This window comes from Gavialis gangeticus, unplaced genomic scaffold (genome assembly GCF_001723915.1).
Source record: "Gavialis gangeticus isolate Ggan-Ray unplaced genomic scaffold, GavGan_comp1, whole genome shotgun sequence".
NCBI lineage: Eukaryota > Metazoa > Chordata > Crocodylia > Gavialidae > Gavialis > Gavialis gangeticus.
Genome location: NW_017729024.1, coordinates 126,664,706 through 126,682,803, shown reverse-complemented (window position 1 = coordinate 126,682,803; position 18,098 = coordinate 126,664,706). Strand labels below are relative to the sequence as shown.

At 40.6% G+C, this 18,098-nt stretch overlaps 1 protein-coding gene across 6 annotated transcripts in view; it reads right to left on the bottom strand.

The window, feature by feature from the left end:
• ARHGEF28 (Rho guanine nucleotide exchange factor 28) overlaps positions 1-18,098 on the bottom strand; it is a 269,125-nt gene that overhangs the window by 48,224 nt on the left and 202,803 nt on the right. For all 6 annotated transcript variants that reach the window (XM_019517681.1, XM_019517684.1, XM_019517682.1 and 3 more), the window contains 13 exons: positions 17,271-17,521; positions 16,518-16,640; positions 15,222-15,339; positions 11,702-11,956; positions 11,065-11,141; positions 9,952-10,130; positions 8,817-8,905; positions 7,805-7,987; positions 5,674-5,805; positions 4,850-4,944; positions 2,111-2,149; positions 1,971-2,018; positions 741-1,229 (listed from right to left, as the gene is read on the bottom strand). In XM_019517681.1, the coding sequence (XP_019373226.1) occupies positions 741-1,229; positions 1,971-2,018; positions 2,111-2,149; positions 4,850-4,944; positions 5,674-5,805; positions 7,805-7,987; positions 8,817-8,905; positions 9,952-10,130; positions 11,065-11,141; positions 11,702-11,956; positions 15,222-15,339; positions 16,518-16,640; positions 17,271-17,521 (2,078 nt within the window). The remainder of the gene's footprint in view (positions 1-740; positions 1,230-1,970; positions 2,019-2,110; positions 2,150-4,849; positions 4,945-5,673; positions 5,806-7,804; positions 7,988-8,816; positions 8,906-9,951; positions 10,131-11,064; positions 11,142-11,701; positions 11,957-15,221; positions 15,340-16,517; positions 16,641-17,270; positions 17,522-18,098) is intronic.

Genomic DNA, 18,098 nt, shown 5'->3' with positions numbered 1-18,098 from the left:
TGTTTATTTTTAAGCATCTCTTCCAATTTGTATCGATTTTTATTGATTTAAAATTTTCAGGACTGCCTGAAATTAGGGCTGTGGGGGGCAAACAATTTAGTAATGACAGTATTCAGTTAAAAGCTTTAAAAATCATGTTAAAATATAAAAAGTAATATCCAAAAATCAGTAAAGCACACCTAATCACGCTGAGGCTGCACCAGGCTCAGTGGGAGTTTGGCCCCAGTCACAGGGGCCAGGCTGGGCTCACCAGGAGTTTGGTGCCTGATGCGTAGCCGAGGCTCCCCCCACTCTGCCTACAGAGTGTATCTGTGTGCGCATGCATGCGTGTGCGCATGTGCACACATCCATGCATGCGTGAGCAGCACCCCTGCCCCAGATTTCCTTACCCCCATCCCAGATTTTTTGTTGTTTACATCTGCTTTCTATAAATTTTGATGATTACCAATGGAGATATGTTTCCATCAATATGTGTTGGGGAACTCACCATTTATCAATGTTTATTGATAAAAATCAAATCCTGCCAAGCCTATTTATAACCATGGGCAAAATGTCTTTTTTGCACTGCTCTGATATTCATTTAAACTTGTTTTGCTTGAATCTAGGTCTCACAAATACCAGGCTCAAGAAAGCTGTCAGCTGAGGTATCAGGCCAGCCTCAGAGGCCACTTCCTGAAATGTTATCATCTTCAGTGCAAGTCTCTATAGCACTGTGGTTGGGCTTGTGGGGAAATGTGTACCTGTTGGTTCCCTGAGGATGAGACCACTACAGGAAGACCACTCTGGCAGCTATGTTTCCAATGCCACAGTATCTTTTGCTGCATCTTCACCCTGTCTCTTTCCATTTCCACCATTCTTTGGCCCTCTCTAAGCCTTTCCAGGTTCTGCTGGTACTCCTGTAGCTGCAGATCCAGCTCTCCCCGGGTCCTCTGCAGAAGCTCTTCCTGCCATAGGCACTCTTCCTCTCTCTCCTGTAGCCAACTCTCTTTCATCTCCTGCTCCCGTTGCCGCTGGTCACACTCCCGATACCACCGCTGTTGCTCTTGTTGAAACTGGTGCTGAAGCTTGTGTATATTTACTAGTTCCTCCTTTTGTTTTTCCAAATTCCGGTGCTTTTCCTGTTCCAGGAGTAGGTTTATACGAGAGCTGTGACCACGGCTGGTTCTTTCATGCTCCTGCAAAAGTATCTTATGGATCACAATGTGACTGTCCTGGATGGTTAGGGCTGCCTAGTCACCAAAACAAAAACAAATCTTAACTTAAAAAATATGAAATTAATTTAGTTAGTTTTTCATAACACTATTACATAAAAATCTTACTATTTTCCTCAAATAGCCATGCTCACAGCCTCTTCAGAGCCCATTCATCACATGAGCATAGGATTATATGTGCATACATATGCTGAGGAACACTTTTAAATGCACTTAATCATTTCACTCCTTCCACGCAATTTCAAGTTACAACTGATAACAATAACAAACACCAATAATAATAGTAATAGTAGTAGTAGTAATTGCTGTTATTTATGTTTAACTTTTATATCGCACCTATTTTCAAGTTGAATAAAAAAGAAAAGTGAAATATCAACATTTTTTCACACAATGAAGAGTTTTGAAAATGTTTCATTCAGAGATGTTGATATTTTCCCATTATTTTATCTAACTTGAAAACAACATTGAAATATTGGAATTTTCTGTTGGATGAAAATGCTATTCTCCAACCAATTCTAGGAATTTCATATCTTGGAAAAAAGGTTTTCTGGACAAGCATTCTTCACAGTTCTTGGAAGAAGAATATCATTTTATAACATATGTTAATTTATATTCTATACCCACTTTATTATTTGTATTATGTTATGGCAAAAAATCAGCAAAATTTAACATCCGTGTCTAAAAGTACAACAGGATAAAGAAATTAAAGGAGTAAAACACTAATGGATCCATTACTTTTCACAATTGTTACAATAATACCTGGATGCTGTACAAGAGACGGGTTAAATTCTGGATTGCTTGTACAATCTGAAAAAGAAAGAGAAGGATTTTCAAGATGACACATACCACAAAGTTTAATCAAACAACACATTCAGATTTGGGGATTTAAACAAACTCACCTCTGTCTGTGTGGAACGTGGGAAAGTCGTGCATTCTATCTACAATATAAATAATATATATATAGCTATGAACAGCAGTCATACATCATAAAATATCATCTAGGTAATGGTTTTTGTAAGACCTCATATACATTTTAATAATATATGCTATGATGAGTCTAACCTATTTTTGTCATGTGAAAAAAGATCAAAAGAGTAACCTGGAAATATCCAAGTTACAGTATATGCAGTAGAATGGTTTGTGTTCCTCAGAGTCAGTTATTATAACTTGTGTTTCTGCAGAAACATATGTGCTAACATAGCAAGGAGCTACAACAGTTTGTATTAGTAAGCTACACAGGATGCCTCAGACACATTATAAAAGCCTGAAGCAAAGGCTGAGTGCCTTCAGTCCTCCGCAAAGTGCAGGAACAGCCACTAACGTACACCCTAGCAAAGCTTGTTGCTATTAGAGTTGGCTCATTAATTTTATGCTTCTTTCTTTCCCAAGAACCTTTTAAAATTCAGGAACAGAGAAGTTACTCACAGCCTTTCAGCATGCAATGCTGCCATATTTTCTCTTTCCCTGCCCTTCACTTCTCTCTTGTTCTATATGACCTTGCTATTTTTCTTCTTCACTCTTCTTATTTTTCCTTGTTCCTTCCCCAACTTTTCCTTTTTAAACATTAATGGAAAAGCTGCTGAGCTCTGCAGTTAGATTCCTCTTTGTAGTCCCACTGTGGCAAGGTCACCATACAAAAGAGGACTGATGACAACAGAGCTTGAGCAGCACTGGAGGAGCACATGTGAGTGAGAAGTGGGGAAGGGAAAAGATGGGGACAACAGGAGAAGGAAACAGGACAGGAAGAAACACTGTCAAAAGGGAGGCGGCAGGACTGAAAGCTGTTTACTGTGCTATGCTACAGCCATTAAGCTAGAAAAGTAGAACAAAATGGAGGAAAGCCCATTATTCTTTTTAGCCCTATTTAATTTAATACACTGGGCATGCAGTGGAATAAAGCCATGACAAATCAGAACATGACTTGGGTCACCCAGTGCCCATGGCCCTCCTCTGAAAGTATGTCTGCACTGCTGTCAGTAGTTATCATTGCAGCACATTAATTACACTCAGAATAGGTTTAATTTGGCAAGTTTGAGTAACAGCAACAAGGAAGACTTCCGTGTAGACAAGCCACTGAATTAAGCATTCAGAATGCTCATACAGTCCATCACCATGGGTTCTCTGCTATTGCTACCCAAGGTAGTTAGCTGAGTATGTCTATCCATTTTGCAATCACTTCACCCAACTCCTTGGTAGACATATCATGAGGGTACAAGACAGATGGAACAATGGTGTTGATATCAAATTATACTGATATAACCTATTACAATGCAATTTATAGCTGCATGCTTCTGTATTAGTGCTCAAAATCCACAGCAACTTTGACCCCCAAGTCATTTATTCACTTTAGCTTCTAGCTAATGTATATCAATACAGGAGCATGCAGATGTAATAGTTACAACACAATAGCTGATGGGTGCTCTCAGAAGCAGCTCCTCCTCCCTTTTTTAAACAGTGTAAACCATAGGTTTGTCCATTGCTTACCTCTCTTCCATTTTCTTTACTTGGTCTGCCACCTTCTGGTAAATCTGATACATTATGAAGCAAAAAATGGTGGACCTAACTATCTGGAGCGAGTCTGAATCTGTCTTCCACTGTGGTACAATTTTTACATCCTACCTGTTTCTTGTTCATTTTCCCAGTTCATCCCCCATCTCTCTCTTTGTATGTCTCTCCTTTTGGTTTTTGTTTCTCCCCAGTAACTATAGCTTTTTGGCCAATTTTGCTTCCCATTTTAATACATTTTCCTATTCACTGCTAACTCTCCTCCTCTTTTCTGCCTTTCTGTAAAACTATCAGTTTTCAGTTTCACTTTTCCAGATTCCTCTCCCCATCTGAACCACTCTCCCCACACCTTGTCTCCCTCCCTCGTTTCCCTTCTTTTCTCTATGGGGAAGTCTGTAACAAGTATTCAAAGACAATTTCCATACTAAGTCTGAGTTTACTTCCATTTTTCCTTTATAAAAAAGCTTCTTGCTGCCAATTAAAACTTCTTGTGCCTAGTCTCTGTTTTGCACCAATTTTTCAGTGTGAGGATTTGGCATTAATTGTTTTAGCTCTTTAAAGACTTCCATGATTTAATCTGTTTTGGTTTTCACTCAATATGCAAAAGTAGCCTGGTGTAAGAACACACAGGCTTCTTGTACTGGCCAGCTCTCAGTAGAGTGAAAGTCACCTGAGTGCAAAGGGCCACCACACCATCTATTTGTAAAATAAAAGATCTATGCCATGTACATGCCATAAAATGGGATTAGAGGAAGGCCCAGTATCAGTCCCACACAGATTAGCGTGTAGGATAAGGAGAGGAATGGGCAAGGTCAATGATCTGTATTTTCAGGGGTCCAGTGGTCTTAACACATTGCATGAGTGGCACAGAGAGGATACAGCTGTTATTTCAGTCCACAGGCTGAGTGACTCTTCTAAAAATATATCATGGTTAATTAACCACTGTGACTTTTGTTTCATTTATTTATTTTAACTTTATAAAATTCACCCAGTCAGTGCTTTGGGCACCAGTACAATTCTTAAGCACCTCATGCTAGTCATTATTTATCTGAATTGCAGGAGTCAAAATCTCCAATCTGGTTCAGTGTTTATTGTGCCAGGTGTGATACATAAAGATAAATCAGATACAGTACCTTCTCCCCCATCCCAACATCTGTCTCTTCATTTACAATGGGCTCAATATTGGGATTAATGTCACTACAGTCCTCATCTCCGTGTATTTCTGTAACTAGGGATAAAAAAAAGCCCAAAACATGCATGTGATAGAAACAAGTAGCAGCTATTTAAAACATACATTGAAACCTTTTTCTGACACAGCAAAGAAATGCACATGAACTTTACAATAACTCACAGTATGCTAGAATTACAGATTTACCTAGGCTGTACCTATAAATAGATAAACAAATATATTTATGATGGAAATGCAAATGTGAGAAAAATGGCCCATGCCATTTTCTTCAAAAAATAAGAAATGTCAGCTGTAAAAAAGCAATTTAAGAAATAAATGTTCTTGTACTGCTAAAATACATTGAATCTATAGTTTTTATATTATTTATTTTGAATTGTCAAGGCTTTTAAGAACTCTACGTTATATGATTTATAGCTGCAACTATTAAAAGGTCATACTGTGTGCAGCAACTGAATTTCAGAACGTCTAATGAAAATCAATTTAGTTAAACAATAGTTTAAAATGTGATAAAATGTTGAATATTGACTGGATATTCTGTGTGTAGTATATGTTTCTCTGTATGTAAATATCTAATATTAATATTGAGTGGAAGAAGGTATACATTTGGGAAGATTGGCAGCTGGGGCAAAAGTGTCCACTGACTTCAGTAGAATTGTTATAATTTACAGTGGCTGAAGATCTGCTTTGGTGGATTGTGGAACACTTAGAAATGTCCTGGAAAAAGTAGCATTTTTATTTGGACCATCAGAAGTATCAAGTTTTACTTACAACTGGTAGATGATCCAAAGATATCATTGGTACCAAGTGTGTGTTTCAGGCTACATTCTCCAGCACTTTCCTCTGGTGACATGTTTGTTTCGTTCAGTTGTGAGGCTGCTATAGCAACATAGAGGCTTTCCACTGAAAAAGAAAATATGAGGTATTATAGAATCCATGAATATCTTTACTGAGCACAAATCCACATCAGGGTTTTCAGACTGGAATGCTCCCTTGTGAATTACTATATAACTAATACCATAAAAGCACCCTGAAAAATTACACCAGAAGTCAAAGTCAATCATGATTAAGGGTGAGATTACACATGACAATTAGACCACATTAAGAGCATTAATGTGTTATCTTGAATGATAACACATTAAGACATCTTTGAGCTGCGCTACTTAGCTCAAATTAAGTCAACTTCTGGGTGTTTACCTGAGATAACCCACCAATTTGCAGACTTCGGTATCCCAGAAAGCACTGCCTCCAAGGTAGACTAGCCCTGGGCTGACAACTGGGAATAGCCAGACAATAGGTGGATGGGAATGAGGTGAGTGGAGAAAAAGGGGAAAGAGGTGAAGGGGGGGGGCAGGGAAGCTAAGGAGAGAGGGTCATGGGGGAGGGGGTAAACCAGCATTGGAGGGGGGAAAGAGTGGGTAGGGGGAATAGGGGAGCAGGTGGGTGGGAAGGTACCTGTACTGGTAAGGGGGAGGGGAAGGGATGTTACTCCAATGTCTGCTCCTAGGGCCCATACAGATCCTACTGACCCTGCAAGCCCAGATCAAGACACCACCAGGCCCCACAACTGAAGGAAGGGCAGCAAGTGGGGGGCCCCCAAGATCTGCTGGGAACCTCTCCTTCCACTGCTGCCACTGCTCTCAGGCTGACTGGGGTGGCAGGGCAGTGATCCCGAGTGGAGGGGGCAATTGAGGGTGAGGGCAAGATTTGAGGGTAGAAGGAAAATCTGGGGGCCAGTGGTGGACACTTGGGTCATTTGGGGAGCAGAGGAAATGTTCCAAACAGCACGGGGGACCTTCCCACCTCCTCCCCAGCCTATACTGTGGCTAAGGAGGTGGCAAATGGGGCAGGCAAGGAGCAGACTTGCAGTCCGTAGTCATGCCCCTGCTGACCAGCCCTCTTGCAGCAAGTCAGAACAGTGCACACTAAAGAGAGTATTAACCCCAATTGTGTGACTGATCACTAACACTTCTTAATCTTATCACAGACTAACGTTCTTTTAAAATGAGCACCTGATAGTTCTAATACATATTTCATCCTAAGACAATAGAGATAAATTATTTTAGTCCAATATTACTACCTTATTGGCAATTAATGGGAGCTTTGTACTGAAAAAAACAATGTAGTAAGTAGTGCAGTAACATTATATTCAGATCATACCCTTCTGTTAAGCAATGATTTGTCTGAAATATTATAGAATAAGAGTTTCTTCCATCAGTGAACATTCCCAAAACATGGGCAATTTTTTTCCTATAGATTTCAATCTTCATTAGTCAGAAGTAGAATTTTTGATTCCCCTTCCTGCCCCAACCTCTTAAGCTTTTCTAGGGTCCAAATGTTCAGAATCTTGCAGCAGCTGAATTAAGACTACCATAGCTTGTTATTTTATAGATGGGATCTACATATTCATCTAAGCTTTTTCTCAATACGCAATGTTTAAAAGTTGCTCACTACATCTCAAGGAGCTTTGAACTCAACAGCTAATGGCTAGATAGAGGTTTCCAAACAAGACCTACATTATAGGCCCTGGCCCAACTTACGGAGACTTCACTGGGTGTTGAAATGGTCTCCACAAATCTTCCGGATAATGCTTTTTAAAAACAAATTTCCATAAGCAGACAGCACTTCCAGTAACACAGGTCCCCTAGCTCCATGTTGAGACTCAAAGAAATATGTAACCCACACCATCAGCTCCTGCACCAAGATGTTTCTTGGAGGCGTCTAGACCAAGTATTGACCCAACCTGATTTTGCTGAGCTTTTGAGACCTGGCTAAATCATAGCAAAAGGCAAACTGGCTGAAGACCAAATATATATTAAAGTGTCGTATTTACTTGAAATATCTGACTGCAGAACTGTCTGTGTACACAGCTATAGATTCATTTTTTTCTAGAAAAACTCACCTTCCCTGAGTGCTGTTGCCAGCAATGTGGCAGACTGTGGTGTTTCTCCAGAGTCAGGTTTGATAAGGAGGTGTGGCTCTACATGAACATCCTCAAATCCACACATATCTCCAAGCTCTGCATAGATACAAAGCTTATCTTCCAAGTAATTACAGATCTGCTGGTCCTGGTTATTCAGAGATTCTGTGAACAAAAATTGTACAGGTTATATTAACAGTAACAACTTTCTTTCCATAGGCTATTTATTCATCACCCATCTGCCACATTAAATACGATTTGCTAATTCAAGCAAAGCACCTGCTTTATACCAAACCTTTTGAAAACTGCCAGGAGGGAGATTCACTACATGGTTTGCATTGATAAAAGCTGGCAGAGACCCTGGCAGAGAGAGTCCACCAGTGGCAGAAAGTCAGATCAGGGAGAGATTTTGATGATGCAACTTTGCCTACGATCAGAAACAAAGCGGAAGCATACCAGCTGATGTCAATGAATACAAAACCATACATGTATTAAAGGCTCAAGTTACTTCAGCAAAAGAAAACTGTATCAGCCGAGTATCAATTTGGAAACTTCAGTTTTGAAGACTTTTTCAGAAGTTATTTTTATATTGATTGCAATGAGGTGAAAAATGCAAAACATCCTCATGAAAGAAAATGCCTACACCACACAATGCAGCACTGCTTAGAAAGACAAAACCTAGCTCTAAATGTGCTAAGTTTGGTATTAGAAACAATCCAGTCATGCTAGTATGGAACTTCATCCAGGCTAATTTACATGTCCATAATGCTTCTGGTGGCTGAACTAGTTATTTAGAGAAGGACTGGATACCTCTACACAGCACAGCATCTAGCACTGTAAATATTAAAAAATAAATAGTTCTAACCTCCAATCACATATCAGAGCATTGCTTACTTGACCACTTCGATAGCCTATCCCGTGACCAATCCAGCCATGCTAAACTCATCCACCATGGTGTCTGCTACATTTCCCAATAGTGGGAGAGAAACCATACCTTGACATTTCTGAATTTTTGCCACTTTGGCCTCAGCTATCCGTCTGTCCTCATCAGGTTCACTACTTTTTCCTTCTTCCTCTGGGCAACTTGAACAAAACAAATTAAACAGAAGTGAATAAAGCAAAGTGTGTAAATTACACTGGGGGTGGTGGGGAGAACAGAGAGAGAGAGAGAGAAAGAGAAATTCTGCAGCCATAATAAATAAAGTGCAACATTGTCAAATTCTGCTATAACACAGGAACAAACCTGTCTACAGCCTCTTTTAATATTATTGGTTAGTTAGAAACTAGGTTGATGGTTTCCACTTTACTGAATAGGAGGGCAGGAAAGGAAGACAACTGTGATAGAGGCAGCTGTGAAAATATTTTGCAAAGGAATCAAAGGAATACTCAGTCTAGCTTCAGTTCACCAGGAGTTTCAAACTGCTCTGTGAGCCCTGCTAAAGACTGAGCTAATACCTACCTCTTACCTGAAGCCTATTCTGTGAGTCAACAGCATACACCAACCCCATTCATATATTTAAGCAGCAAGCTAAAGGCTGTCTCCTCCACCAGCCTGCTGCTCTGAAGATATTTTGGGGACCAGTTACCATCCTAACTCCCTAATAACTAAATGGGAGGTAGCAGAGCAGCTGGCCCTCTCAAGGAAACTTGGGGGAAGATTTTCCCAAAGACTCAGAGTGAGTATGGAATAGTGTCAAGAAAGGCAGCCTGAGCTACCCAGCAAATAGGTCTCACTAGACAAGGGCAGGCAAACAGGTCCCTTAGGAAGCCATGAGAAACTCAACAGTTTGGCACAGTTTCCCTCTGAGGTTTGTGGGGGGGTGGGGATTGTTATACAAGCCTTAAGCACAAATCAAAACTCAGTTTCACTACTGGCAAAAGCTACCAACTTCACCAAACAGTTGGCAATGCATGGGATCTATACACAGAGATTGGAAGCTGAGTGTTCACTTCAGATGGATCTGAGGCCACTATGGTACTAGTGAGCTCAGCTCCAGAGTGATATTCTATTAGAATCAAAGCAAACAAAACAGTTTAATGAACACACTGCAAACCAGAACTGATCAGCTTAGCACAGCTCTTATGAGATGTCCTACACTGCATGCTTAAAAAAAAAGGTTTCCCTGTACCTTTCGACTGCATCTTGAATCTTCCTCATCCAATTATTACGTTCCTCTTTGGAATTTGTATGAATCTCATACATCTCAGGGCCTGCAGACGAAGCACTAATGAGAAACATTCCTCTTTCTTCATTGGCTACTTCTCTTACTATCAGCTTCTGAAGGGATATAACTGAAGGCTTCTGGTCCTATGTAATAAATAAATAAATAAATCAAAGCATATTTTAGAATAAAATGATCTTATTACAAGAGACAGAAGTTTTAGAAGAACATAAATTGTTAAGTTATTGAACCAATTCTATTCCTGGCATTTATGGGCACTCTAAGTGGGCTTTACCAATGGTATAGGGCTTACATTTTTTAATGATAAGAGAAGCAAAGTTTCTAAGCCATATTCTTTCAGCTATTCCTATAATTATTAACATAGCCACTGAATACCAGAGCAGAAAGTGTTTTGTACCTGCTAAAAAAAAGTACTGTTTAAGATTGAGCCTCAAAATTCACATATATGCTTTTGAAAATTTAATGTAATGTAAAGAGAATTTCCTGTCTTTCAGGTATAACATATGTACTATATTTGCAGTTAAAATACATCTTGAGCTTCATTTTGCACAATTAAGCAGGGTGTCCAGACTGTGGAATAAGCTCCCTCCAGAGGTGGTGCAATCACCTACCCTAGAAATCTTCAAGAGGAGATTAGACAGTCACCTTGCTGGGGTCACCTGACTCCAAGTTATCTTTCCTGCTTGGTGCAGGGGGCTGGATGCGATGATCTTCCAAGGTCCCTTCTGGCCTTACAATCTATGAATCTATGAGTTTTTATAAAATTTACTTTTAATTAAGAGCCTGCTTCTATTTAAGATCTTCATAATCAGTGACATACAACTTTAAAATATGTTTGCTTTTTCTTTTCTGAGAAACCTCCCTCTCCTTAAAACATGAACTTTGAATTTGGAAATCATATTAATATCATACGCAAATGCATCTTCATTCTATAACAAGATTCCCAGTGCTAAAAAACAAAATCAACTGTGATATAATTGGGTAATCTAGACCTAACTTAAGAAAAGTGCAAATAAAAAATGTAATGTATACATTTAAAAAGGTTGTTCCTATACTTACAACAGCTGCAAGAATATATTTTTGATCTTTTTCTTGTAAGAACAGTAGCACATCAGTTAGAAGTACAGCCAAAATATCTTTAGGAGAAAAGAGAACAGCTTTAATGAAGGATATCGAAGTTTATTCCCATTTTTACTGTAAAGAAAAGGTAAAACCTGAACAAATAATTCTTAGATAGTGCACAGAAACTGAGAGTAGGCTTTTTTGTTACTTAGTACTATAAATAATGTACTAAAAACAAATGGATACCATACAACAAAATCATATGTGAAGATATTATAAATTTACAAGTCAATAGGACACAATAAGGAAATAAACTGCAGACCCTGGGAACAGATTGAAGGTGGAAAAGTAGGAAATGCAACCAAAAGCAGAGGCCTAGAACATCACACAACCACTTACAACATATTTGAATTTGTCCCCAAACGTAGCTGTACTGTGTGTCACTTGTAAATCACAATACTTTCTGGAATTACGTTTCAGCAATTAGCCTTATTTCTTGTGCCTTGATACCAGTACCTCACAAACTCACGTTTGTCAAATAGTATAACAAGTTATTTTATCTTTTAAACCAAACAATTGCTTTACACCGTTTTCAGATAAAGAGTTATGGGGCTTCTCTGCAAGGATGTGGTACCTTTGAAACGTCCAGTAGCAGTTTTCCAGTACACCATGCCTTCGTGCAAAAGTGTTCTTTCTTCCTTTATCAGGTCCTGCTTCCTGAACACATGGCCATTTTTCAGCTTGGTATATGTTTTATTTTCAATCTTACTGAGAATCTCAATCCATTTTTGCTTTTTTTCATATTCACTGACTTTCAAGTCTACTGCTGCAATCATGTCTTTAATAAGACAAAGAGCTTTGCATAAGTCCTTATGCTCTTCTGTTCCTTCTGCATGAAATAAAGAATAGAAAATACCTCAGTCACACACCTATAAGAGAAGAATTTTTTATTTTTCTAGCATGAGATGATTAACAATGCAATGCAATACAGTAAAAGCTATGTTATTTGGCACCTTACAAACCAGCGTGCTTTATTAACCAGCATGCTGGCTTGTAAGGTAAAAGCAAAACCAGAAGTGCCCACCGAGGCATTTCCGATTTCGCTGAGCCCCCATGGCCCTGGGCAAGCAGCCTGTGCTGCCGAGCCCCCATGACCCGGGGTATAGCAGCTGGGCGCCCCTCCCTATCCCCCAGCACACTGACGCAGTGGGAGGGGCAATGACAGGCCAAGACGTCTGTTTGGGCCTCTCAGGTAATCAGCATATTTGGTTATCCAGCACCCCCTGCTCCTTATGGGTGCTGGATAACAAAGCTTGTATTTTCTGTGTTGTAAGTATAACTTGACAATTAATTTACTATAAATTTAAGACTTCTGCTTTTTGTTGGGTTTGTGATCTGCCCACGAGAAAACTGCAGTTATCTCAAATTTATTCATTGATCAAAATTACTTCAAATAGCTTTTGCAAATAACTCATAGTCGGTGTATTTCCAGTATTTTGATTGGATACGGCATATTTTTGTCTCCTAATCGGATGACGATCATTTGGAATACAGTGTTCAACATGAAGGGCTGAATTTGCATATCAAAACAGTCTCCAGTACTTATTTCTTCTCAATTTTAACAAACATGACCAATTTCCTGGATCATTAGGACCAGTTCTATATGGTAAACTTACTCCTCCTGGTCATAGCACCCTCAAACATGTTGCACTGCTCTGGCCAGACTACCTCCTAAGCTGGAAGCAATGTACACAAATTCACAAGGTGCTTCTGGCAGCCACTTAGCCCTGCTGAAAGCCTATTAGCCTGCCTGGAGCACCATACAGCAGGGGTTGTCAACCAGGGGTATGCATACCCCCAGGGGTATTTGAGAAGGCCCTAGGGGGTACACGTGGCCAGGCGGGGACAGAGCACTGCCATGCACCATCCTATGCTACCGTGCAGGCACTGCCCACCCAACCGGTTGCATGGGGCAGGGGAAGCTCACACGTGGCAGCTACTGCCACTCATCTGGCTGCGTGTCATCCCTGCTCTGCATCCGGCCACACACCACACCCCTCCCCCACGTCCAGCCATGTACCCCCCTGCATCTCCCCTGCTCCACATCCGGCCACCACCACTGATCCAAAAAGGTTGGAAACCCCTGCCATACAGAAATACTACTTCCAGTTTACAGATACAGAGATACTACTTCCAATTTAGGAACAACAAAGTGTGCATGAAGGTGCTATTGCCCTGTTACTGTGGGAGGCTACAGTGCCAGCAGGCTTGGCAAGGGTCCTTTAAAAGCAGGGTCTTTGTGGCCTGGGGAAAAGGCAGCTGCAAAGCTTCCTGGGAAAAGCCCCAGCTGGCAAGCAGCAAAAAGGGAAAGGAAAGGTCCCTGCAACAACTAGCAACTGTCCTGGAGAGTGGCTGAATGCTGAGGGGATTGCAGCCAAAGGGCAGGCAGCTGGCAGGGCTGAGACTAATGAGCAACTTCTGTGCTAAGACCAGACAATAGTTCAGTCTGACCGGAAGGGGAGGGGCTCAGGGGAATAAACAGGCTTGCCCTCAGGCTAGAGGGGAATTCTAGCCCTGGGTGGGGAGGAGGCAAGACTCTTAGGCAGACCACAGTGGTGCACAGAAGCAATAAGGGTGGCCCTGGTGGATAAGGACTGAGAAGGATTCTTTGTTTTTTTCATTTTCCTTTTACCCTGCCACAGGACCCAGAAGGGATAAAGGATTTCAGTTCAGATCATCTGCAAGTGCCCGTAGGAGCAGTATTTTAGCTTGAAGCAGTTGCTTGCAGTTTTGGTTCTGTTTGACTGAAGGACCAGAGTTGCCTGTGAAGGGAGGAGGCAGCTGCACTGCAGGTGCCTTAAAGTACCCTGTGCAATTAACCCCTTGTTGACAGGGGGGTTATACACAGATGGAGGGGGAGATTTAACCCCAGAGCCCCAACCATGGAGCTCAATTCCCAGCTGGGCCACTGCTACTGAGGAGCCAAGGCTGGAATAAGTGGGTCTAGGGCTGAAAGTAGAAATTAGAACCAGTAGGGTTGGATCAAGAGGGGCAGGGCCTGGACAAATATAAAAAGGGTGGAGCCAAGTGACCCTAGGGAAACCCCATTCTAAGGCTCAGGATACCTCCCAAACAACTGGTTGTTCCATCAAGGCATGGCAAGTAAGCTGAAGCTGAAGCAAGACAGGCTAGCTGGCCACTGGGAGTTATGACCTCTCAGCAGGGCTAGTCCTGCCACACCAGAGAAGGTTAGTCTACTGTATTGCTTCTAGACAGGATAAAATAGTCCAACAAGGTACAGAAGCAAATTAATTTTAAAAATTGAATGGCTACTAAGGGAAAACATTCTGTATGGTTTGACCAGAGCTAAGCTACTAAGACGCTCCCTTGAATTCATTTACACTGATTTCCAGCTTTGGTTCCAAAATAGTTCCATATTTTATATTCAAGATTTTTTGTTAAGCGAAAAATCTTAGACCTTCTGTACTCATCAGCCCTGATCTGAATTTTTCCCCAATGTCAAACTGCCAAAGACCATAGTGTATTTTGCCTTACTCTGCAGTGCAGGCCAGCCATGGCCCTTTTCCAAAGATCATCTGAGCAAGTATTCATCCAAAAAAACTTCCTGCCATTATGATGGCAGAGCATTGGCAGCACACTGCTCTTTACTCATGGCACATTGTAATGGGGGTAGTGGGGGGTCCCACAGGCTGCTTGTGGCTGCAGTGCATTAGAGGGAACAAAGTGGATGTTCTTATGGATCCTTTGGACAAATGACTGCCTATGAACACAAAGGACATAAGTCAATGGCCCAGGAAGCCCCTTCTAGCCCTATGTTCCTATGACCTCTAAACCTTTTAAAGTTTGTCCATCCTTGACAAGAACACATGCCAGATACGCTGTTTCAGTGACATTCATTCCTGCAGAGGTCAAGTGGTGCCTTTGGGCTGGCTCTTTGCATAATCATACGCATAGCTTTGGTATGAGGTTGAAGCTAATATACCAAAAGATGTACTGAGGTTTCAGTTTGGGTTTCTTCATATAAATAAATAAAGAAACTGTAGATATATATAAATCCTGTTACATCTTATTACACACACACACACACACACACACTCTTACATATATGTAACAAGATGTAGGCTATCACTCACCTCTCGAATACTGCAGTATCCTTTCTACAAGAACTGGATACTTAGTGATGCGCTGAGTGACAAGCAGAATGCATTCTGGGATTCCTCGACGTCGAGCCAAAAGATTGCTATTTCTCAGCTTTAAAAATGCATATAAATATTAAAGTGGTAGACATACATTAAAAATGGCTTATGATCAGTGACTGCAATTTGATCTAAATGTGTGGGAATCAACTGAAATGGAACAAAACAAAACATTAAATTAGCTGCTCTGTCCACAGTCAATTACTGGTATCTTCCTAAATCTCTCCAAAATTGAGTCTGTTCCTAGTTTGTAAGAAAGCCAACATTTATATTTGGCAGCCTTGCCTCATTTTATATATAACCTTTTGTTTCATGAACAATTCTTTTCTTTGCACTCAGAGATAGTCTCATTGGGTGTCTAAAAGACATAAGTAATGAAGAGTCTAATAGCTAGAACATATGTTTATTATAGACTGATATCCCAACCTTTTTCTCAATGAAAGAGAAATAGAATTTACCAATTGACTTGTGAAGAAGGACTCGGTGTTTTGTCTTAGCCATTGTAATACATCTGAAGAGTAGCAACCTAATTTTGAATCCAATTTCCCACCCTTGCAGATTTAGTGAAAGAATTATTCGAACATAATAGAACAGGGAAGCTCAACCTCTTTTCTCTGATGGACCAGATGAACAGTGCTCCATCTTTCTGTGGGCTAGATCCTGCCCGTGGTCCGCACTGGGCCTAGTGTGGTGGCCACCATACAGCCATGTGGAGGGGGGCACAGGGCAGCCCAGCCACAACCTGGCCCCACAGGGGTGGGAAGGGTTGTGGCCCAGCCCCAATCCAGCCCCCTGGGGTAAAGGGAGTGTGGCTTGTCCCCATGGGGAGAGAGGTCTGGCTTGGCCCCCAAACCCTGCCCCAAATGGGCTGGGGTATAGCCCAGCCCTGATCCAGATGTAGGGATGGGGCTGTGGCTCAGCTGTGACCAACGGTGCAGTGCTTGAGGTCTAAGGAATTTGGCAGGGGAAGGGAGACTGCATTAATGGCCATCGCTCCCTCACTGCCAAATTTCCCATTCCATGAGGAACCATGTGGGCCAGATGCAATGGCTCTGTGGGCCACATTTGGCTTACAGGCTGGAGGTCGAGCATCCCTATAATAGAAAACTGGTTCTTAAAAGCAGGTCCTATGAAGCATAAATCAGAATTACTAGTTTTATATTTTATATATATATATATATTTATATTTTTGGGCTACTGAGTTATCCAAGTAATGTTCTTATAAGCACTTACTTTAATAAAATTCTGGAACTTCTTGTTTTGCTGCAACTCCTTGAAAAGGTTAACAGCTTCTTTCTGATGACTACAAAATTCTCCATATATTTTCTTCATTTTATTTGCATTTTCCTCTGAGAACTGATAAAAACAATACTTAAATTGTGCTGAGCAAGATATTTAATTTTAAAGGATATGTATAAGGATTTATACATGCTACATATTCATGAATAGTATGCATTTTAAAGTAATTTACTTTTTACATTGGTAGCTTAACTTTCTGATTTCCACTGAGCAATGGAAACAGGTTACTTGTTTTCAAGAACATTACAACAGAAGTTGAAACAGCATCCCAGGTATTGTTAACCTTGACAGTACCTCAGCACTGTACTAAAAGACCCAGTTAGGGAGATAAGGAGGGAGGATATTGTCCATACCCATCTAGTTATTCACTCATAAACATTTCTGTGTAGGTGTCTAACAAGCTTGTCAAGTAGCACAGCAGATTTAGTGATGGGAGCAGCTCTCCATTACACATTGCACCAAGACCATCATTGCTCATGGAAGTTATCAGTTGGTAACAATTTTTTCTTACTTTAATTCTCCCCTGATTCTGAAGCAGTATCTTAAGATGAACATCTTTGTACCCAGTTAATCAATCCTTAAGATATCCAGTCATCTCCCTAACCCAAACAAGTTTAAAATTCAACAAATCCCTCTTTTATCACTTGTGAATAAATACACTAAGGTTGTATTTTCGCAAATCTCTACCTGCTCCACAAGGAGGTCTCCAATTCTGTTGATGATAAAATTTCTTTCATTCTCCTCTTCACATGATTCCTGTCTTCTTTCCTTCATTCTGCAGAAGAATTGCCTGTGAATCTCTAGCAGTTCATCTAAACAGGGGAATATTTTGTCCACTGTACTGTGGTCTAGTTGTAATTCTTCCTTCATTCCTTTCCTGAATATTTCAGACATAATGAACAGGGTATGGATGTGATGCACTTCTGTTTGCATCAGCTCTGTAGTGTAAAGACAGACAATGCAGTGTAATAATAACTAGACATTTTCCTCACAGTTTACATGCTTTACATACATTTATAGTCAGATATATGGGTATGCAGGTTGTCTTCCATGATAAGCCCTAAACCTAACAAACATTAACACACTAAAATATAACTCTTTAAAATCCCTCTACACCTCTTCCAAATAGCAAAATGTTCCTTAATTGCACTTAGTTCCATAATTTCCTGAGTTGACACAGGATAAAATTTACAGCAGAAGCTCTCCTTAATTTCCAAATCATTACATTTATTTTAGCTCTTTCCCCATAATCCCAATAAGGTTCCAGGATGACATTTCTTGTTGTTTTCAATCTTCCTTCTTTTCACGGCTTTGTACCACAATGACTACAGGATTCCCTCACTTTATGCTGTACATGCGTTCCTGGAAAACAGTGCATAACTCAAATTCACATAAAGGGAACCCACTTTACAATGTAACAAATAGGTATACATTCCAAAACCCCAATTGTACTGACCCTAGACCCATTTCTACCACCTTTACAAGACACTTTTGGTACTCATTAACAGCAGACAG